Source organism: Protomyctophum bolini (assembly GCF_963924005.1).
Source record: "Protomyctophum bolini genome assembly, chromosome: 22".
In the NCBI taxonomy this organism is placed as follows: domain Eukaryota; kingdom Metazoa; phylum Chordata; class Actinopteri; order Myctophiformes; family Myctophidae; genus Protomyctophum; species Protomyctophum bolini.
This window is the reverse complement of record NC_137883.1, coordinates 16,215,866-16,235,531: the sequence shown is the minus strand read 5'-3', so window position 1 is coordinate 16,235,531 and position 19,666 is coordinate 16,215,866. Positions and strand designations below refer to the sequence as shown.

General features: G+C 41.1%; 4 protein-coding genes across 5 annotated transcripts; 1 reads left to right on the top strand and 3 right to left on the bottom strand.

The window, feature by feature from the left end:
- Positions 1-526: 526 nt before the first annotated feature.
- On the top strand, positions 527-1,624 carry LOC308309668 (putative tubulin polyglutamylase TTLL9; the record flags this gene model as incomplete). The annotated part of the gene is made up of 1 exon (XM_080755580.1): positions 527-1,624. One exon carries the CDS (start codon positions 527-529, stop codon positions 1,622-1,624), a length of 1,098 nt encoding a protein of 365 aa, XP_080611706.1.
- Positions 1,625-3,918: 2,294 nt separating this feature from the next.
- On the bottom strand, positions 3,919-6,988 carry hwa (huluwa; the record flags this gene model as incomplete). The annotated part of the gene is made up of 4 exons (XM_080755579.1): positions 3,919-4,088; positions 4,841-4,955; positions 5,070-5,187; positions 6,504-6,988. 4 exons carry the CDS (start codon positions 6,986-6,988, stop codon positions 3,919-3,921), a joined length of 888 nt encoding a protein of 295 aa, XP_080611705.1.
- Positions 6,989-8,779: 1,791 nt separating this feature from the next.
- Positions 8,780-12,979, bottom strand: LOC308309549 (dnaJ homolog subfamily B member 5). The gene is made up of 4 exons (XM_080755445.1): positions 12,859-12,979; positions 11,362-11,620; positions 10,265-10,815; positions 8,780-9,085 (listed from the first exon to the last, which is right to left on the bottom strand). Exons 1-4 carry the CDS (start codon positions 12,961-12,963, stop codon positions 8,852-8,854), a joined length of 1,149 nt encoding a protein of 382 aa, XP_080611571.1. The 5' UTR covers positions 12,964-12,979; the 3' UTR covers positions 8,780-8,851.
- A 4,441-nt stretch (positions 12,980-17,420) lies between these two features.
- Positions 17,421-19,583, bottom strand: LOC308309919 (urea transporter 2-like). 2 transcript variants are annotated; one of them, XM_080755892.1, is made up of 3 exons: positions 19,489-19,577; positions 19,025-19,172; positions 17,421-17,731 (listed from the first exon to the last, which is right to left on the bottom strand). In XM_080755892.1, exons 1-3 carry the CDS (start codon positions 19,510-19,512, stop codon positions 17,664-17,666), a joined length of 240 nt encoding a protein of 79 aa, XP_080612018.1. In that variant the 5' UTR covers positions 19,513-19,577; the 3' UTR covers positions 17,421-17,663. The 2 variants fall into 2 exon arrangements, 1 of the variants encoding a protein (XP_080612018.1); XR_013963437.1 differs by lacking the exon at positions 17,421-17,731 and adding an exon at positions 18,308-18,435 and having other exon boundaries at positions 19,489-19,583.
- Positions 19,584-19,666: the final 83 nt, after the last annotated feature.

Below are 19,666 nucleotides of genomic sequence, written 5' to 3'. Positions count from 1 at the left end.
ATAAAGAAATCTGAAGTAAACGCAAATCGGGGGGCATACAATGCCACATTCAGCTGTGCAAATCAGCATTGTTCGGCAACAGTTTGCGTTGTGTGTGTGTGTGATGTCAGAGCAGAGCTCAATCACTATATATGGATTTGTAGGGCAGACTAACGGGGGATGTGGAGATAAGAGTAATAGACGCATATAGAGATAGAGGCATTGCTCAAGCTCCAGGCGTTCCTAACCAGTATCAAGTAACAACTTTAATGTCTTAAAAATTGTATTTGAGTTCATTGATTTTCAAATGTCACAAACATGTAAAACTAAGATGAAGGAAAAGAAGAAGGTAGAAGAACATAAGAAGAAACCATTAGTGGAGCGTAAAGGGAAAACGTGTGTGCGCTATAAATGTGGTATGCTACCTACTATACAGGATGTTCTTCGGCAAAGACCAGGTTGGTATGAGGTCAAGGATGAAGGACAACAGTGGGACTTTAACTGGTGTGATATTAGCTGGCTGAGGGATAATTTTGATCAATCTTTTATGGAAGAACATCAGAGGATATGCCACTTTCGCAAGTGCTATGAGCTTACGCGAAAGAACAGCATGGTGAAAAACCTGAAAAGGTATCGTAAAACCCTTGAAAGGGAAGTTGGGTGGCGGGAAGCAGCCAAATGTGACTTTTTCCCCCGCACCTTTGATCTTCCCAATGAGTACCACCTCTTTGTAGAGGAATTCAAAAAATCCCCTGGCAGCACATGGATCATGAAACCGGTGTCGGGAAGGGAAGGCAAGGGGATTTTCCTATTCAGAAAACTGAAAGATATCATGGACTGGAAAAGGGATGCTGGCACCTTCCGGTACTCTGAGGAAGTACAAGCAGAAGAGAATCAAGTGCAAAACTACGTGGTACAGCGCTACATAGAAAATCCCTACCTTATTAATGGCAAGAAATTTGATTTGAGAGTCTATGTCCTCGTAACATCATTTCATCCTTTGAAGGCCTGGTTGTATCGGGACGGCTTTGCCCGCATCTGCACTACACGATATGACCTCAACAGTATTTATGATGAGTATTCGCACCTCACCAATGTAGCAGTTCAAAGAACAGCACCCGCCTATGATCCTGAAAAGGGCTGTAAGTGGCAGATAGATCAGCTTCGTAGGTACTTGACTGCCAAGCACGGCTCCGAGACCGTTGAGGCTATGCTCAAGGACGTGGATAACATATTTATCTTCAGCCTGCAGAGTGTGCAGAAGCTCGTTATAAATGACAAACACTGCTTTGAGCTCTATGGCTATGACATCCTACTGGACCAGAACCTCAAACCGTGGTTGATTGAAGTGAATGCCTCTCCGTCGATGGCAGGCAGCAATCAGGAGGACTATGAGATGAAGTATAATATGCTGGAAGACACACTACACATAATAGATATGGAGGCAAGACTCACTGGGGAAGAGAAGAGGGTGGGTGGCTTCGACCTCTTCTGGCATGACGGGCCCGTCTACAGAGAGGACATCAACATGGAGACGTTGGGGTGTTCCTCTCTGACTGCCAACACTCACTTAGGGTGTGTGAATGATAGGAAGAAGCAGCTCCGGGTCCTTTTGAAACCATTATCTGTCCAGAAGAAGCTATGATTATTGCACAGAGAATTGAGGACAATTGTAGGATTGTAGTAATATATTTTATATTTTACATTTACTGTCAACTAAGAAAAGATATTCTTTGTATAATTAGCCCTTCACTAAATCCCATCCCAAAAAGCGATTGTCCAATGCCAATCTAAATAGTTTAGCAACAGTTGCTATGGAGGTCAAGCTTTCTTCGCTGCTAACATGCCTATTGGATAAGGATGGGTTGGGGAGGGCGAACTAGTGCTAGGCAGTGTGCTACATGTTTAGATTGCCTTTTTGTTAAAGTTGCACAAAATCTTGGGATGGGTTTGCGGTAGACCGGTAGTTGATTCATTTCGTGAGAGCTGCCAATGTTCTCCCTACTTAATTGAACTGACCATCAATTTGTATTCCAATAGATATTTATTATACTCCATATCCCAGGCAAAATTCACCACTTTGAACAGGTTGCTACAATAACTATACTCCATGAAATGTGTAGGGCCTACATTAAACAATTGTTAATGGCTTAATTTCATTCCCCCTCCCTCTCTCAACAAATGTTAAAAAGGTCTCATATTTGGATTATTTATACATTATTGCATAACCAAATTGCCTTCTAATATAGGTTTAGGTTAAATGGAACCAAGCTACAAACTATTCTTGTGGGTAGAGTACCTATCCAGCCTCAAAATGTGAATGTTGTTTTTGTCCCTTTCCACTTGTATCTCTCCAGAATAAACTGAGACAATTATGGTTCTACTTTTGTTTCCCAGTTTGTGCTCAAATTACTAAAACCAATTGGCTTATCCTGTCCCCGTCCACTCCTACTGACTTGATCATGAGATTGTAAACTATCTTCTCCAACAGTATTAGACTTAATGGTTGTGACATGGTGGTGATGTATTTATAGCAAAATGTGTTAATACATTTTAAACCCTTTATCCATATTCTACATGTTGGCTATTCAAGCGTTGCGTTGCTTTTTTTGTTATGGTGAATACCTGCTTTATTTATTTTGTTATTTTGATTTAATTGTTGAGTGGGCTTGTTTGTTTTGTGTATACTTTGGTTGTTATTAATCCACTGCACCTTTACATCAATGCAATTAACAAAGTGTAACAAATAAAGTGATTGTATTGTCTGTCTAACTTAAAATTTTACTTTTATTTGTCCGATAACGTTTAGTAAGAAAATAGTCTGGGAAAGTCTAGAATTGAAAGTAACTGCAGACATTCTTATTCATTCCTATAATAGCCTAAACATATTCATATTCAACCCTTAATGATTAAATAACACCTTAATAAATCTTCAGTGGAATATAATACATATTATATTATATTATATAAAACGTATGACAATCAATTGCTGGCCAGATATAATGTACTGTATGTTAAATCACACCTCATGTAAAATATGAAATAATGCACACTTGTGCTATCTTGTGGTTGCTTGTAGATGTTGCAGGGTGACTTTTACCATTCTTCAGTTCTTGCTTGGCAGCAAAGATACATTCACAACTGAATAAATAAATGACTGATTTTCTCCTTGTATCGAATATTGGGGATGATTTTATCAGGGTAATTCTATTACAAAGACTTTTGTGTAGACTCCTGCTTTTGCTTTTAATTTGTTCTTTAATATCTCCCTTACTCGGATATCTCATTATGTTTATTCCCCTGACGGTCTTCCATGAAATTTCACATTGTTTTATCTTGTTATTCTTAAAGCACTGTAAAATACTGTTTAAGGAAGGTGCAGTTGTGAAGGCTAAATGTGATCCTTTCTTACTATGCAGCATGCACCAACTAATACATGCACACACACCAACAAAGGTGTGTGTATAATTACATTAACTAAAGAACGTTAATTTGTCTACTGCATCAAAGGCTTGTACATTTGCAATCTTTATTGGAGAAATGAGTGCAACATTTTACATTGTGTCAAAGAAATAGTGATATATGGTCATGAAACTAAAGACCAATATTGTCCATATAATGTGAAGTAGTGACATTTACAATTGGAATAAGTGAAGTCAATGAACGTTTGACTAATTAAATGATTTTAGTGATTTTAGTGATGTATTTAGATTTGCTTTTGAATATAATTAAAACATATGAAATAATAAATTATTAAGTGAGAGAACCAAACAACAAAATGCTAAATGTGCCAGTGCGCTTTTAGAAAGTGCTGTAAAAAATAATATATAAATTTACTTAATATAACATTTGTATATAATATACTTTAAGCTCTTTAAGCTGAATAAATAAAAACTTAAAAACAGATTTTAGCTTAAATAATTCCTGCAGCAGCATACGTTACACCCAGTACTGCTTAGGGTGTATTGAGGGTATGTAGTAATTTTGCTTGGGTATTCTGTTTTGCCGGACATAACAGGGGTCATAATAATCCCATTCCAGCACAGATGCCAACACACCACTGGGCAGCAGGCCGTCACTATCTGCAGACAATATCCGGAGTGAGACACCTGAGAAGAGAAATAGTATTTGTAACCCACAATGATGCATGCATGACTGCTGGGCAGTGATTCTCAACCTTGTTTATTTCAAGGACCCCCAGTTTAAGAAAAAGGAAATGGTCTGGGTAAAGCATGGTCTTTGGTGGTGAAAAAAATAAGAGTAAAATAGTATTAAAAATTGGTATAACCCACACCTTCTCCAGTTTAATATGCATAATTAGGCCACAGACCCTCCTTTGATATATTTTTTTGAATTATGTTTTTTATTATATATTTTTTATCTCTGGGACCACACTGTAAAATCGGGTGTTGGTTCCTTTTTTGTATACTCTCAGTTAGACCCCTTAAAGTGGTGGTTCTCAAAGTGGGGTCCGGGGGCCCCCAGTGGTCCTTGAGAGGGTTCAAGCTAAATGTGTTAATACATTTTAAACCCGGCCTTTATCCATATTCTACATGTTGGCCATTAAAAAATAGCAGTTACATAGCACACAAGCCTCACTTCAGCTTGTACATCTTGTATTTTGGAAAATCTTAATTTCCTTTACATTCTTTTTAGACAAATCTCTTCTCGGCTGGGGTCTACCCGGGTCTCTGGCACAAAACATGTGCAGATGGTCTGTGGCCAAATACATATCAATTTGGAGGTCCTTGACATGAAAAAGTGTGAGAACTATGCCACACTTTTGAAACCCTGGTGGTTCCCAAACATAAAGATGAGAAACAGTGCATGTGTAGGTCAATAGGCAGGATTGAGACTATACCTGCACTTGCACCAAAGTCGCTGTCAAGCCCCAGGTTGACCGAGGATGAATTCAGACAAGTCTGTTGTTGCACATCTGTCAGTAAGTCTAACATACTTCCCATCTGCTGTGTCACCTGAATCACACATGAGTCTCCATATTTAGTATAATCAAACATGCATTTCTTAGTGTCTTGTGTTGCTTTGGTTTGTTACATACATAGTTACCATTGATAGTAGTGAATGTGTACCTCCTCAGGTGAGTTGGGTGGCACATCGTTTATCTTATCAGCCTCTGAATCACTGTATTGCTGCAATACAGGTGCACAGGTGTGAAGCCAGTCCATCTTCCTCTGGCAGTACTTAGACCTGAGAATATAGAGAAAATATATTTCTAATTGTAACAGAATGATGCATGCATGACTGTAGTAGAGCAATGATTCTGAAAATTGTTTTCATTTCAAAGACCCCCAGTTTAATTGATATGCATTAGGCCAGTGGTTCTCAACCTCTTCAGGCCACGTACAGACACCCCAAAAATAATCATTTTTGAACTTACCGGTAGTTGGGACCTGACAAGCACTTGGAATTGTAGGAGTTGAGACTCGGTTCCACATGTAATTATTGTGAAAATAGCTGATCTAAAAGCTATTCTCACTATAGAGGGTATGGTGAATGGCAAATCGAGTGGCAAAGCAACATGCTAAGTGAGTTTAACATTGTTTAATTAAATCAAATAGGACTTTTCTGTGTGGATGTATGGGCTGTCGAGGCCAGAAAGTAGTTTTTTGCCACTCAGTAGGCATTTACAATATAGATGGTATGGTGAATGGCAAATCGAGTGGCAAAGCAACATGCTAAGTGAGTTTAACATTTTTTAATTAAATCAAATAGGACTTTTCTGTGTGGATGTATGGGCTGTCGAGGCCAGAAAGTAGTTTTTTGCCACTCAGTAGGCATTTACAATTTACAATTTAGGCATTTAGCAGACGCTCTTGATCCAGAGCGACTTACATTTAAGCAAAAACAAAAGCATGTCATACATCACATATATAAAAAAGTAGTTATCATGAATCATTCCTGCAACTTCCTGGTTTGATGATGATGTCACTCGCATACCCTCTATTGTTGCCTCTTACTTATTTGACAATCTGGCCAATGTTTGACCAGATTTTATAGTAGGCCTATAGTTTGTTGATTAGCCTACTTTTGATGCAGTAATGGTCCTTTTTTAATTTATTTATTTTAGGTATTGAAAGTCCTTAAATTAACATTCATACTGAGACTACAAGAGGATAAATTCTATAAAAAGTGGGAAAAGTGGAATCTATTCTCTCAGCCTAGCGATATTGCAATAGGATTTCATTAAATGTTTGTTGTAATATGAAAAATGCAGCCTTTTTTCTTTTACTTTTTGTCCTTTTCTTTTCTTTTTCTTTCCCGTATTGTCTTGTTAGTTGAGTTCTTTTTTTTGGTCTATTCTTCCTTCAATAAAAATTAAGTGAAAAATAAATAAAAATAAAGTCCTTAAATTGTACTCCCCCCCCCTCCCCTCCCCTCCCAGGTTGAGAACTACTGCATTAGGCCACAAACCCCTATTTGATCAAATATATGTTTTTATCTCTGGGACCCCATGATTCTACTATACACACACTAGTACATAGAACACTTTGAGAATGACTCACATTCTATGATGTGACTTGGGCAACCCAGCCATAGAAGTGCGATCTGTTGGTGTTGCCAGAATGGTGCTCGGCGCTCTCAGGGACCCTGAGCCGGTTCCTGTGGCCCCATCTGGCCGAAGGAACCGCAGCCCCAATCGCTGATCTGTTGTGGAGGTTCTTGACGAGGTCACCGGTTGTTGCGGAGCTGGTTCTGACACATAAGTCCTCGCTCCGTCGAGTCCGTCCTGATTTGCGAAACAAGGGACGTCACCTATCCTCATGAATCGGTGACGCGTGGACAGAGTCGATTGCAAAAACATTTCCTCGTCCTCACGTTTCTTTGTGTTCTTCTTGGATATGATCAATAACTTGTAACCCAGGAAAACACAGTTCAACAGAAGCAGGAGAACCACGCAAGGTATGAGCAAAAGGACAAGCAATGTCAAATTAGTCACTGGGTAACTTTCACTCAGGTTTGAAAGTGTTGTTTGGCCCGTTTGCGACATTCTTTAGGCATAACGACTTGCTTTTCGTACAAAAGTGAATGTTTTCCATCATCTTCGCAGCGAAATTCAACCGCCGACCAGTTCAACCAATACAAGGATCAGTGCGCTCCAGTATGCAGAGTAGACGGCAGGTGCGCAGGTGTTTCTCATGATGGCTTGATAGCTCATTCAGACACTCACCCTCTGCGAATTGTTAATCCTGGAACTGTCAACTGCAGTGTTACAAAGTGTAAACGATTAGATTTTCTTTCCCCCCTTCCTTTTCTTTTTAAGTAAAAGTACTGACCATGATTGTATTCTGATTATTTATTTAGGCCCAATTATTTACTGTATCTATTCTGTATTGAGTTATACAGATATAATTCTGTCTGTTAGTAGTCAACTAAAATGAAGACTCGAGAACGAGAAGAGTTGAATGGCCCATCAGGACACTGCATCCCCAGTGTTAACCATGAGATGGCAGTAATGCATTAGTCTTGTGTGTGGATTGTTTTGTGCTTCTAAATCTACCCTGCATGTCTGAAATGTTGGCCAGCAGAATATCTTTAAATCTGAGTTCGTTGATCATATTTGTTTGTTTAACTTTCTCTTGTTATTTTAAGCATAGGATTTTTTCTCTCTTAGTTGCCCCTTTTAGAACGTTTTCTTGGAGGTGGCGCCCTGGTGGTGACTGCAGCCAGGGCCCAGGACAGCTAGCTATGGGGACTTGTTACCATGGTTACAAGTCGGCACTCTCTTACCTCAATTTCCATATAAATACAAGGCAGGAAACGACAACAAGTAATCTTAAAAAAGCAAACTTTATTGAAGCTTTTTGTGATACCTCTCCAACTATACAATATCCTAAAACTGAATTATAACATATTAAATATTTGGAAACATAAAGCAAGTTCATATACAGTATATTTTTTCTGTTGTTCATGCTACTGCTATATCCATATCAATTCATAATATATCAACAGCTGGTTTATTGCAGAATATATACAAACATTTCAAATGATTCAATAGAATATTTGACAGATGAGTCTCTCTTAGAGACAATGTTTCTATTTTCTGTACGCAAGTACATCTTAGTACACAAGTACATTTTTTCTATTGTAATAAATCAATGTAAAAGATCAGTCATATGAACACCATATAACTTTGAGAGTCATTATTTTGGCACATTATTATAACATTTGCATTAAGTCTATATATAAACTTGAATTGCAATTTGATATAACATGGATTTGCAAAAGAAATAACAGTACATCTAATCCTTTTATTCAAAAGAAAGCCTTCAGATACCATTTGTCAGTTCTGAACACACCACTGTGTGGTATTGAGCATCATGCCTAAAGTGCATACAACAGTAGCAAATCATCTCTTGCTCAAGTCTCTATGTCATCTGCTGCCTCCAGTGAGGCTTGGCTTGCCCTTGTACAAACACAATACGAGATTGTGATTTTTTTAGCACCTTTTGCAAGGCTGTGCAACATCGTACAGTACACTCATGCCTGATGTATACTTAGGTACCCAGCAGTTGCCGGGATATTGCGTGGATGTATAGGCTCTCTCTCCCTCCCTCCCTCTCTCTGCCTTTCTCTAACATTCTCTCTCTAGTCCATGTTTAAGCTCTCCCTCTATCCACATCGCTCGCCCTCTTTCTCTCTCCCCCTCCCTCCCCCCTCTCTCTCTGAATAAGCTCTCCCTCATTCTCCATACCTCCCCCAATTCCTCTCTCTCGACGATCAACCCCAATCTCCCATCTCGCTTAATTAATTCCATCCTTCCTCCCTCTCTTTCTGGCTGATTGAGGCAGTGAAGGCAACTAAGTATACGTCAGAATGCATGGTGAAGCTGTGGAGATCTGGTCATAAGCAATTAGCACTTGGCCAGACTGTGCTTGATGATCTCACGAGACTGGGGTGGGATCCTGTCGGGGAAGATCACCTGGAACTCCACCATCAAGTCGCCGCGCTTAGAGGGGCTCTTGGGAAGGGGCAAACCCTCACCCCGCAGTCGCCGGATAGCACCAGGTTTGATGACATCGCTACATGGTAGCGGCATCATCCGGTTTCCCAGTGTGGGGACGTTAACTGTGCATCCACAAAGAGCCTGAAGAAAAGAAGAGAGATACATGTCAGTTCTCAAGACTGAGGTTTTGTAATGTATTCTCAGGGGTCCCTGTAATGACTGAATCAATTAATTATACACTGAGAACATCAATCAAGTAATGCCTGGTTCTGCTCAAGGTTTCGTGTGTTACATAAGTGTTACATATTATGTTTAGTCCTTGTTCTATATATACTAGCCGAATGTGGGCGTAAGTGCAGAACAGAAAGCAATAAACAAAGAAAGAAGGCTCCCTGTATATGAAAGCCTTCTAGAAATGTGGTGTCGTAGGAGAGAGAGAAAATGAAGAGAGATATTTGCGGGGGCAGTCAGCATTGAGGCTAAATTTAGGTTTCCGCTCTCTCTTGTTCTGCAGGAGCTGATGAGGTACAACACTAGAGCAAGCTGCTGCCGTGTTAGCAGGCGTTTGTCAGCCCCGTAAGCAGTGGGGAAGAGTCTCAGTGAAGAATTAAAGCCATGATCCTCAGTAAATATGACAGGGATATTATCACTGCAGAAGGCTGCAGTCTGCACGCTTAAAAGAATCACACCTGTGTGAACCGAGTGGTGCAACTCCCCCCCCCCCCAGCCCCCCCAGCCCCCCCCCCCCCTCCTCTCTCTCTCTCTCATTAGCAAGCAACAGTGCAGCACTGTCTCTCTCTCTCTGTTTCTGGCAAACAGCGCCCCTACTGGTACTCATTAAATGATGCTCATTAATGAACACATACGGTAGGTGAACACGGACATTGCTGTTCCTTGGAGTGGTTGCACCACTCAAAAATAAGTGGTATACAAAAGATCATGAATGATGAAGGATTGTAGTGTTATATAAACGATGACTGTGATAATAGGATATTTGAACCTTCACTGAGTGGGTTTAAGTGGCTGCATCTATTGCATAATGTCTATGTTGCTTTGAGTATTAATAGACCAGTCATTTTTTACAGCTTAAAAGTATAAAATGAGTGTGTTTAAAAGTGGCTTGATCTATTGCATAATATGTCTCCCATATTGCTTTAGACTATTCGACCAGTCATTTTATGTAATTGTGTAGCATACAATTACATAAAATGAGTGTGTTTAAGTGGCTCTATACCTCTATTGCATAAAATGTCTCCCATTTTGCTTAGATTATAATAGACCAGTGATTTTATATAATGTTCTAAATGAACACAAACCCACCTCTTTGAGGGTGATCTTGGCTGTGTAGATGATGTTGGAACCATCTCTCTTGTACTGAGGGTGCTTCTTGTCCTTGAGGATGAATGTGACATCTGCAGGGCCATTGTTGGGGGTCTCATCTCCCTCTCTGGGGAAGGTGATCCTGGTCCCAGCCTTCCAGCCCTTCTTCACGACCACGTTGAGCACCTTATCTTCGGATCTCAGGCTGCTGCCGTCGGCATTGAGCCGTCTGTGTGTGATCTTCATGTGCTTCGTGCAGCCGTGCAACACCTCCTCCAGTGTCACCAGAAGGTCGTGCACCACCACAGCCTGCAAGTGCCGTCGGCCCTTATGAAGGTCGCGGGTGTGAACCCCGCCCACGTTTCTGAACATGAAGCGGTTGAAGGGGTTGAAAAGTTTGTCCTCAACATCAAACTCGGGCCCAAAAAAGATATCAAAATGATCAGAACCATGAAAGAAGGTGGAGAAGGTAGCGTGGGCGTCACCATGGAAATAGCTGCGGTTTGTGTTTGCATGGCCGGCCATTGACATCCCGCCGCCGTTTTTAAGTCCTGTGAGACAGAAAGAACACAAGGGTGGCATTTATACAGAGCAACCTTATTGGCGTGGTATTTCATTCCGATGCAGATCGCCATGCTCTTTTATAACAGCAATGGGTTGCACAGAGAGTGGGTTGACTTTTTATTGTTTCTTACATGTCTCTAAAATGTAAGAAACAATACAAAATGATGTTATAAATGTTGTCGCACCAGAGGAGTCAGAGTGTGGTGGTAACAAAAATGTTACAGATCTGCATGCTCACAATGGCGTTATATCACGACACTTTGTGAGACTGTAGATCATTTATTTTTCATTATTTTCTACTTTCCGCCATTGTACAAGTGTAAAATGAAGTTGTGAGGAAAGCACTTCCACTGCAGTCTTAAATAATTTATCAGCTGTGGGACTCATTAATGTCTACATTGCACATATTGCCAGATATACAAGAGAATGGATTACTGCTTGAGTCAGTGAACATACTGTATCTATTCCCCACTTCTGGTTAAATTAATAATCTACCACAAAAGCATGAATTGCATAAATGGCCTCCCGCTCACCTTCCTCTCCAAACTGGTCATATATATTCCTCTTCTTGGGGTCGGTCAAGATCTCATAGGCTTCTGCAATCTCTTTGAACCTGTCCTCTGCGTCAGCCTCGCTGTTCTTGTCTGGGTGAAACTTCAGAGCCATCTTCCTGTAAGCCTTCTTGATCTCATCTTCATTGGAGTCAGAGGAGACGCCCAGGACCTTGTAGAAATCCTTCCCTGTGGATTTGATCGGTAGACAAGGCACGTCTTGATCAGACTTACTGCTCTCCTGAGGAAACCAAGACATCACACGTTGGTTAGATCATTACAAAGCAGATGCTCTGGTATCACCTGCCACCTTTCTCAACGAGAATGGACTGCTGTATTAGTTTTTTTCTTCTCTCTTTCAAATACTTGTGAGCATAATCTACGACTTGTATGAAACGAGTATGAATCTATGAGTGAATGAGATGGATGAAAAGTAACACTACTATGTCAAGTGTGAATTTGACTGTGTGGATTGATAGTCCAGGGAAGTTAGAGGCTATCATATTGTATAATAGGGCCTACCAGAACCTTTGAAAAGCCTGTATGCGAAAATCTGCATTGTGTATAGCACCATATCCAAAGTGCTTTACAATGTGTATTACATTCACCCATTCATACACACTGAATGAAGACAGAAGCAACCATGTAAGGCATCTGCTCGTTCAGTGTTTTGCTCATAGAGTTTCACGAAGCCAGTATAGGAGCCAATGACACTGAGCAACATGATCTCTTTGCACAATGCATCTCATATGCGTTCATCATCTGTGTTATCTCTGTCTTATTTCAAAGACCCCCACTTTTATATTCATTATGCCATGGACCCTCATTTCATATGATTTGTACCTGGTACTACTTTACACTGTAAACTCCACTGCATGATTTGAGAGTGTACAAATGGAACCCATAAGGGTCCATTTATTTCCATTTTATACATTCTCAGAATTAATGCAGTCTCAGAGGGTCCATTTGGTTCCCAACTATGATTTGTCTAGAGGCCCACTGGAACCTCCTTAAGGACCCCATGGGGGTCCCTGGACCTCATGTTGAGAAATGAGAACCAGTGATCTATATATTCAATATTCATATATTTTCTCTCTCTCTCTCTCTCTCTCTCTCTCTCTGTGTGCAGGCTAGTGAAGGTAAAGACCTCCCTAACAACAGAGATCTCTGCAGCGATTGGCTGCAGTTGGCACATTAACAGCCTGCATTTGAATGAACCCACAGCAACAGTCAGTGTCCTCAGCTTTCACACACAGCTCCGATTTTACGGAACATGCACACACACACTCATGCATTTCATGGATTTACACACATGGGTGCAAAAGTAGACTATGGCAATCAGCGTAAACAATAGAATTAAACAACAGCAGACTAGTACTCATTCTGAATGTTTGTATTAAGCTCTGGTTAACAGATTGATGCAGTACTTTCAAAGCCTACTTGTTAATCTGTGATACAGACTGAATAAATTAAACTTACCCCAGACGAAGAGCTCGAGCTGTCATCCCTGTGCATAGAACGTACTTTGCACTTGACGTTGACATTTTTGTGCTTCATTCCAAATTGCGTCCAGATAAGAACCATGGTTGCTTATTAAACTCTGTGTCGCTGTCCAGTAACAGTGGTGCTGAAATGCCTCTTTGTTTAAACTGTCACTGTCTGTACAGAGACTGGTGCTGAAATGCCGGCTTATTATACTATGTCGCTATCCAGTGACGGAAGGTGCTGAAATGTTCTCCTCAGTCCGGTGCCTCTCTGCGGTCTGATAAATACTGTCTGCTGCGGCAGCTTCTTACTACACTCTCCACCCACACAGCGTGACCGAGCTTTCCCCGAACCCGCCCAGTCCCTGACGCATGACAGGGAATGCCATGATTTCTGTTGCCTCGCTGAAGCCCATTGGTCGGCGTGTTATGATCACGCGGATGTAGCGGCCTCCTTCTCCATCTCGAGTCTTGCTTCCGGAGTTCCGACGGCTGGGCTCAGCTGATTTGGTCACGACACGTTATGGATCCTGGGAAAATGTCCATGATGCCGCGTCCATCCATGTAGACATAATAGATGCTATGCAACAACTGAATAGTCTATGATGATTTTCAAAGGGTATGCTATTTATGTTTTACTGACTATTCGAAATAAATAAAATATTGACAAGTCATACTGTCTGCTAATGTTCACTTTTACATGGGCATGCATGTCATTCTAACATTTAAAAAGAAATAGTGGAACATATATGAGCTTGTGGATCTGCTATTTTCGCTATCCCTCCTATGACAAAGTATATAGTAGGACTTAATTAAGGACCCTATTAATGTCTCTCTCTGAGACAGACTCTGTCTGTGTCGTTATGTCTCTGTGTGTAGAAGTGTGCGTGCATCATTGTTACAGTCTAGCATGTGTGTGTGTTTTTATGTATCAGCTGTGTCGGTCATTTGTGTGTATAATTGCACTACATAGCCTCTTAAACATAATCCCATAAGTGCGATGGCTAGGAGGTGACTTCTTCATTAATAATATAGTTGTTGTTGTTAGATTGGAAAACATTGGGAGAGTGTCTTCCTTGGCCACCAAGTTTGGTGCTGATTTGTTCCAGTATGTTTGAGGTCAGCCATGAAAAACACACACACACACACACACACACACACACACACACACACACACACACACACACACACACACACTCCCTCAAGTTGCTCCTATAACAAATTTTCCCACAGTGACAGACACTTGTGAATGTATTTAGGTTCTACTGCCCTACAAAGTCATGAAACACCGTTTTCTTGGCAATATGTGCAGCGTTGCTATGGAAATGGAAAATTGTGTCAGAGAGAGCGCATGCATACATACATACAAGGTCATGCTTCCTCCTCCTGATGCTGCACTCCACCAATGGCAGAAGGAGTTTCTAGTGGATTCTCCATTCTTCCTTACAGGAAATGGGAGACAAATTTGGTTTGAATGTGCACAGAGCCAGAAGCGTCACACGGCAGATAGAAGCTCTTCCAGGCCTACTGCTCACAGACTGTGCCAAGATAGAATTAGCTCTTTCACAGTGTTCATTCTTCCTGCCCACTGGAACAGCCACACTAAAGCCTCATTCATACAACGGATTTCTCAGTTAATGACAGTGACACACCATTTGTGTGCCCAAGTAAAGTAAATAACTGCAGGTTTTAGTGTGATGTGCTTGTCCCTTTTCTCTGTCTTTTTTCTGGATTCATGCCTCTTCATCAGCAGTGGGAGTAACTAACTAAAAGTCTATAGGTGCAACTTTCTTACTAGTTCATTCTTTAGTTTATACAAATCATACATTAACCTCGTATAGGCCTTATTTTATACTTTACCTGAGTAAATATTGTATTTTTTACTCAGCTACAATTATGTGACAGCTTTAGTTACTTTGCAGGTTTAGATTATAAAAACAAAACATTTATACTTTTATTTTAGCTATTCAAAAATAGCACCTCTACCAGATCACAACAGATCGTGAGCTTGTAGATCTGCTATTGTTGGTACTATAAGCATATCTTGACACAATCACAAATACTACAGCATGTATGTTTACTAACGTAACATTTTAAAAGCAGCTTTTCTAAATTGGGGTATTGCTACATTTACCGGTAGTTAAGTCAGTACTGCACCACTGCAGAAATGTGTGACCCTGGAGCTATCCACACATGTCCTTCATGTTCACATTCACAGCTCCATGTGTTTATGTTTAGGTGTGGGGCAGTAGGATATGTGAGGTGTTGCCAGGTCTGCTTATCATAAGCAACTTTGGGTTTGTTTTTCTGTAAAGTTGCTTGGAAATATTGAGTGGGTTGCGTTGCGTTTTTCAGAGCTCGTTTCTAATGTGCAGTTGCTTATTTTCGCTTGTTCCCTAATGTTGTATTTAAACCAGTGGTTCTCAAACATTTTCAAATCTAGGACCCCCTAATTAATAATTATTTATTTGTCCATGAGGCCCCCCTCATCTCAAAATAGTTTGTAGCAGCTAGGGACCCCAGTATCGGATTTGTGTTGTTAAAATGTTTTTAAAAATATTCAAAATGGTTCCTTTAAAAAAAACAATTATAGCATACAATAGATACAAATATATTTAAGCAGTTACAAGCTATTTTCAAATATCTGCCACATCTCTCGCAAAATATGGCAACACTGGTGAGGCGTCAGGTGAGTCACAGTGGAAGTGACACTGACATCATCCCATTGCCGACACCTCTCCAGGCCCTAAAGGTCACACTGTCCTGTTCACCAACCAGGCTGTGGGAAGGGAAAAGTTCACCTTTTATCTACTGCAGCAGGCCAAGGACCACTTAGCTGAGAGAGACTTGTTTGACAGCACTATCATCAGTATTGTCAATAAGGCTTTTTGAGGGGCGCTAGCCCCTCCTATGCCCAGCTTTGTGTGTGGGTACAGGCACACTGTCACGTCAAGAGGCGGCAACAGCTGGTAGATGGAAATGACGCTTGCACGCTGCTTCAACTTGTAGTGTCGGCAAAGCGCTTCAGTTTTTTGCCCTTTGGGTCTTCGTCAGGAATGATGGCATGCATCCTGACGAAGACCCGAAGGGGTCAAAAAGTTGGAGCTCAATACCGGTGTGCAGACTTGACTTGCTATCTTCTCATCTGTACGTATGTGTGTTCAGCACCCGTAGAATTTTTTAGATGTCTGTGCTTTCCTGCTGGATCCTATTTCTGATAAGAGTGCCCCTCACTTCACAGTTCACGGGTGTTTTTCAGATTCAGACCATGGCACTTTAAAGAACACCACTTAAAACCTATACTTTGACAGTGTCTACCAGAGTTCTACACTTGGCCTGCTCCTTTTTCCTCTAAAACAAATCTCTCCACATGTAAGCCTGCAGATCTGTTTTCGACAAATGTTCGCTTATTAAGAGTAGACATGCTCAAAATGATGATGCCAGGGTTGAGTGGTTGAAGGTGCCTCAAGAACAATGAAAACATTCTTTGTTGAGGAACCATTTCTGGTTCCTTCACAGAAAACGGTTCTCTATGAGGAACATAAAAAGCCAAACAAAATAAACGTTTATCCACGCTTAATCATCAACCTCCTCTTCTCGCCTTCTGTTACATAATCATCCTCCAGCCCCCACACATGACTGAGTGTGAATGTCACTGTGTCCCAGTGGCTGGGCCAAGTGTTCCATGGTAAAACGCACGCACACATACAGAGTAACGCCATGTGCAGTTTTTGAGGGGCACTAGCCTCTCATATATTCAGCTATTAGTGTAGATTTTCGTCCTACACAAACATTAAATTCCCATTGACAATGCATGGAGAATTTACGTCATGTGGTTGAGCAAATCAGTTTAGTATCTATTTTCATCCTACACAGATTAAATTCCCATTGACAATGCATAGACAATTTTACAACAGTGTCTGAGCAAATAGACATGTTACATCATGATGATGTACGATAAGAGCGCACCTCATTTCACACGGGTGTGATTTCTTACCTAGCAATTGCGTTTAACATACCATTGTCCAGTGTCTGACCAGCCTTGTGTCTTTGACATGTTTTTAAATAACAATGTTACAACTTACATGTTATACTAAAACCTGTTCCCTCTTTTCCTTTGATGGAAATCCTGTGTGGGGATCTCTAGATGGTGCATTTATATAGCGCCTTTATCCAAGGCGCTTTACATAGATTGTGCATTACATTCACCCATTCATACACATTCATACACTGATGGTGGCAGAAACCATGCAAGGCACCAACCAGCACATCAGGAGCAATTTGGGGTTCAGTGTCTTGCTCAAGGACACTTCAACACTAACTCTGGGGGAGCCCGGGTTCGAACTGGCAACCTTGCGAACATTCAGCGAAGATTGTGACATGTGAGACTTCATATGGTTACATTTAAGGCTACAAGCAAACTTACTGTACCAAAGGCAGCACTTTTAATTTCCCTTAGCAGTGCTGCCCTCTGCTGTCAACATTTACAACAATTATTCTGGGACATGGAAATGCACTATAATACTGTATAAAGGAGAACTCAAAGCAATAGATATTAAGTTGACAAGAGTCAGAGGTAAGTTGTGCAAGTTGGCAGCTCGACAGAGTGCATTTCTAGTTTTTTTATGCTACATTAACACATTTCGCTGGGGACCTTCAAGGACCCCACTTTGAGAACCACTTCTGTAGATCTGCTGAGGACCTTTAGACCTCTCAGAGTCTCTCAGTTCTCTGAAGTACTGCAGGTTCTTCTCGGGGTAGGAGACCACCGACAGAGGCAGTCTGCAGATGGCCGGTGTTTCAGAAGAGAGGAGGAGGAAGATGAGAGTTGACAGGCAGAAAGGCCAGGTGCATGCTGGCAACGCCACCTGAAACATGAGGACCGTGCTGAAGCATTGCGGGGGATATGTGAGCGGTCACATGAGGCTGATCTGAATTGATTTAGGACAGCGATTCCCAACCTGTGGGCCGGGGCCCACTGTTGGGCCAGGATATTGCAAGTGGGCCCCCAGTTACTTGGAAAAATTATAATGATGAGTTTTCTGAAATAAATATTTTCACGATTTTTCTAAAATAGCAGACCTACAAGCTCGGTGGCGCGCTATGAGCTTGTAGATCTGCTATTTTTCAATAGCTAAATTATAACAATGTTTAAAACACAAAAAGGGGTTCCCGCCCAAAATAGGTTAAAGCGCCTTCTGCGATTCTGACCAATCCATTTTCAGTGGAAACACTCTGAACCGGTTCAAAATATGTCAGGAAAAAAATAACAGAACCGGTTCAATCCTGGTGGAAAGGGGGCCAGTGAGACACAGTTAAGTATAGATAGAAAGTACTCTGTCCTATAGTGAGCATTAGAGGTTCATATATGAAGATAATGTTGAACAATGGTCAAATGTTTCTTTCAATATATTTATTCTTCTTCAGTCTTACCACAGGTTAGATAGAGCCAGTAAGTGTGCCTGCCATGTCAAAGCATAAAACATCCCTCCGATGGCAGCACAGGACAAAGCGCTGTTATATCCCCACAGCCCTGAGTAAATGTCCCCGTGTGAAGCTGCTAAAGCCAGACCTGCACAAAGCATACGAGCACAAGGTTCTATATGAAATAGCTGTCAAACAGGACAAAACACCTAATGCATTCAGAATGCCCAAATCTGTAGTTCACCCAAAGAATGACTTATTTTCAATCAATTACAGACCCCATGATGCCTTTTTGTTGCATTCCTCACTGTATTGCATTACTGCTGTTATTTTAATGTGTTATGCTTTGCTTTACCTTTTTTCTCCATTGCTCTGTAAAGCACTTTGAGCTGCATTTCATGTCATGAAAGGTGCTATACAAAAAGTTGTATTATTATTATTAAATAAGCCAATCAAATCATCACATGCCATGCTACAAACACATTCCGTGCTCAAACACACCTACACACAAAGCTGTGCATAGGAGGGGCTAGCGCCCCTAAAACTGTTTCCAAAAATAGCACAATACTGTCATTCAACAAAGTATGAGTGTTAAGCGTGTTAAGTATAGTGTTAAATATTAAGCCATGATAGTGCATCTTACCCTGGATGTTAACATCTGAACCGCAGCTTTTACAGGCATATTTAATTAACATTATAATGTATTTGTATAAATGAAGCTGCCACAGGATTGTTACCAGATAATACTCCAACGGCAGAGCCCAGCATGGCATGAAGAAAGATGGTTGGTGAGGCGATCAGCAGAGCCAGCAGAAACACACCTGCAGACCAGGGGTTGTCACATCCATGCACCTGGCTGACCCCTTCTGGCACCGCCAGAAACAGCTGCAAACAAGGCATCAGTAAGATCACGGTTTCTCTTAATTTAATTCCATAGATTCCCCAGTGTTTAAAGCTGCAATCCATAATGTTATCCTTATGTTAAGCCCTCTCCAGGCTCATGTACTTGGTCTTCTGTTTTTGCCCCTCTTTATCAAACCTCTTTGGTAGAGGTTTTTGCCCTTTCTCATGTATTGTTCTCATCCTTCAGTTGAAGCACTGGTGCAATGTTGCCGCTATGTGAGCTATGTGAAGCTGCCCCTACCTCTTGTAATCTGAAGTGAGAGATGTTATCTGGGCTGATGGCATTTATGTCACATACCTGAGAGACATCAAGTCCTTCCATGGTGCCGTTGTGATGCCAAGGGGGCGACTTTGTGATGAATGGCTGAAAGATCAGATACAGTATGAGTTGCGAAGCTGCTAATCCTCACCAAAACAAACAAACACACGCTGCTTTGGCGACGGACAGAGCGACGTTAACTTCTTATGATCCTACT